At 55.0% G+C, this 2,189-nt stretch overlaps 1 protein-coding gene across 1 annotated transcript; it reads right to left on the bottom strand.

Annotated features, from left to right (window-relative positions):
* Positions 1-111: 111 nt before the first annotated feature.
* On the bottom strand, positions 112-2,021 carry Pmar_PMAR001747 (hypothetical protein; the record flags this gene model as incomplete). The annotated part of the gene is made up of 1 exon (XM_002776019.1): positions 112-2,021. A coding segment is annotated over one exon (1,910 nt), but the record flags the coding sequence as incomplete, so codon positions are not given.
* Positions 2,022-2,189: the final 168 nt, after the last annotated feature.

Below are 2,189 nucleotides of genomic sequence, written 5' to 3'. Positions count from 1 at the left end.
AGCAGAGCACTAGCATCGAGTAGTTGTAGACCCAGGGTGCAGAGTCTGACTGTGTACTTGAAGGCATCGATACAGCACGATGCATCTGTCCACCACTCCTGCAGCAACCACATTGGTATCCTCGGTAGAGTGAGGCCGAGCAGCTGCTTAGCTGCACCGTGTAGTGTCGTGGTGGCCAACTTGAGGGAGTCCTCTTGCCGTAGCGTCTGCCACAGGTCTAATGTGATCCTCCCATAGAGAGTCGACGGCCCCAAGGGTCCAGGGACAGGAGGCACGAACACTCGATGGAACATACTCTCGGCACCGGGCAGGCCAAGGGCTCGGGCGCGTTCGGCTATGAAGACGATGCCCCTCCGGGAGGCGTCCCAGCTGATGACCACTGTTGGGTCGAATTGGGTGAAGATTCGGTCCAAGGCGAGTATGAGCTCAGACTCGCAGGAGAGATGATCGACGGTGGCCAGAGGGTCAATGGCAATGACATCTTCCTCCTTGAGGAGGTCTCCGATCACACCAACCCAAGTGCGTTCCTGAGGGGTTTGCCTCTGGTCTCGCAATATACACACCACTGCCACTAGTGGGTGTAGTGTTGGATCCCATTTGTCGATACCTCTGGGGAGCTGTATAGCTACCTCTAGGTAGAGCAGGGTACAGTAGTCGATCGACCTCCTATCCCCCTGCTTAGGCGCCGACAAGTACTTCGGGCTCAAGCCGACCGCCTCGTCCAACTCTGCCAGGAGGGCTTCTCTCGACGGTGGGTTTGGAGTAAACTCGTACAGCTCATTCATACGGGGTGCCAAGACGGACTCCTTTGTATCCTCACTCGCAGTCTTCCTCTCCGGGATAGTATACATGGGCACGAGCCCGACATCACTGCCCACCGAGGACCCCGATGCGACACTCTCAGCATACTCATTAGGCTCTGGACCTAGTGGTGGGAGTGGACTCTTGTCAGGATCATCGGCATCGGCTACGACCTCGAAGAGCTCTGCAAGGGCCGCCTTCTGCGTCTGATACGCCCCCTGAGACCCACTGTCAATGGCCTCCTCCTGACTGCGAATGGACTCCCGGAGTGCCTCTAGCCTGGTAGCGTTCTCGATATGGCAGGGCATACTCTGTGGGGACGGACGGCCGGTGGCTCGTGACTCCGGTTGGTAGGGGAACGAGACGCCCTCAGCTAAGCTCCTCTCGTACTCGCTACGCCATAAAGTTCTAAGACGCTGACACATCATAGAGGTAGAGTCGGCTGACTGTGAGGCCGACAGGGGAGAAGGTCTCGGGTAGGGTGCAGGTTGGGTACCACTACAAGGCTGAGAGGTTGACAGGCGTGCAGAGGAGGGGTAACTGGGGGAGGTAGATGCCTCCTCGGGGTTATGGATGGCGGTACAGGGCACATCGACCTCGAGGAAGGACTTCGACTGCCTTTCACCAGTGGGGCGAACGAAACAAGCGTCAGCTTTGAAGTGGACTGTGGCACCAGCAGCGAGCCCATGCTCAGAGACTAACTGCAAGGTATAGGGTATGTGCAGCTCGAATATCTTACCGTTACTACCAGATCTAGCACACAAAGATTTGTACGCATGCGCAAGTTTGTACGATACACCTGGGTCAACATATCGCACTTCGAAAACATTCTCTGGAGTTTCATGGTATCCATAGATATCAATACGTTGGACTTTCTTCACATCGACAATAGTAGGGGGGAGCTGCCCACGTTGGCCCCCGCCGCTGCCACTCATAACGTACTCGAGGCCATCGGCAAATTGACGTTCAGTGACAGACTGCTGGAAGGCTTCAGCACTGAATAAGACTTTAGGGTAGTAACCGTGGACATGGACACAACACTGCACAGTAGCGTCGGGATCAGCCGATACTACATGGCCGTAGAGGCGCACGACTGGACACACAGACAGAGGCTTGCTAGTGATGATGGAGGTATCTACATCTCCGAGGGCTACGTACGGCTCGGCAAGATACCAATCCAGGTGGTACAGCCTCATGACGAAGGAACCAGAGGAGGCCATGGGCGCATCTTGTGGGAGGGTATAATGCTATCGAGGAACCAAATATTTGTGATTATATCAGCGAGCCAATATCGTGGTCATTCCTCTCGGAAGATGGGGGCAATGATGAACTACTACACGCAACAATAGTATAGAATCGAAACCTATACGGTGAATCTCATAGAGCGT

The sequence above is a fragment of the Perkinsus marinus genome (assembly GCF_000006405.1).
Source record: "Perkinsus marinus ATCC 50983 genomic scaffold scf_1104296954830, whole genome shotgun sequence".
NCBI lineage: Eukaryota > Perkinsozoa > Perkinsida > Perkinsidae > Perkinsus > Perkinsus marinus.
Note: the sequence above shows the minus strand (reverse complement) of the source record. Positions and strands in the feature narration are given on the sequence as shown.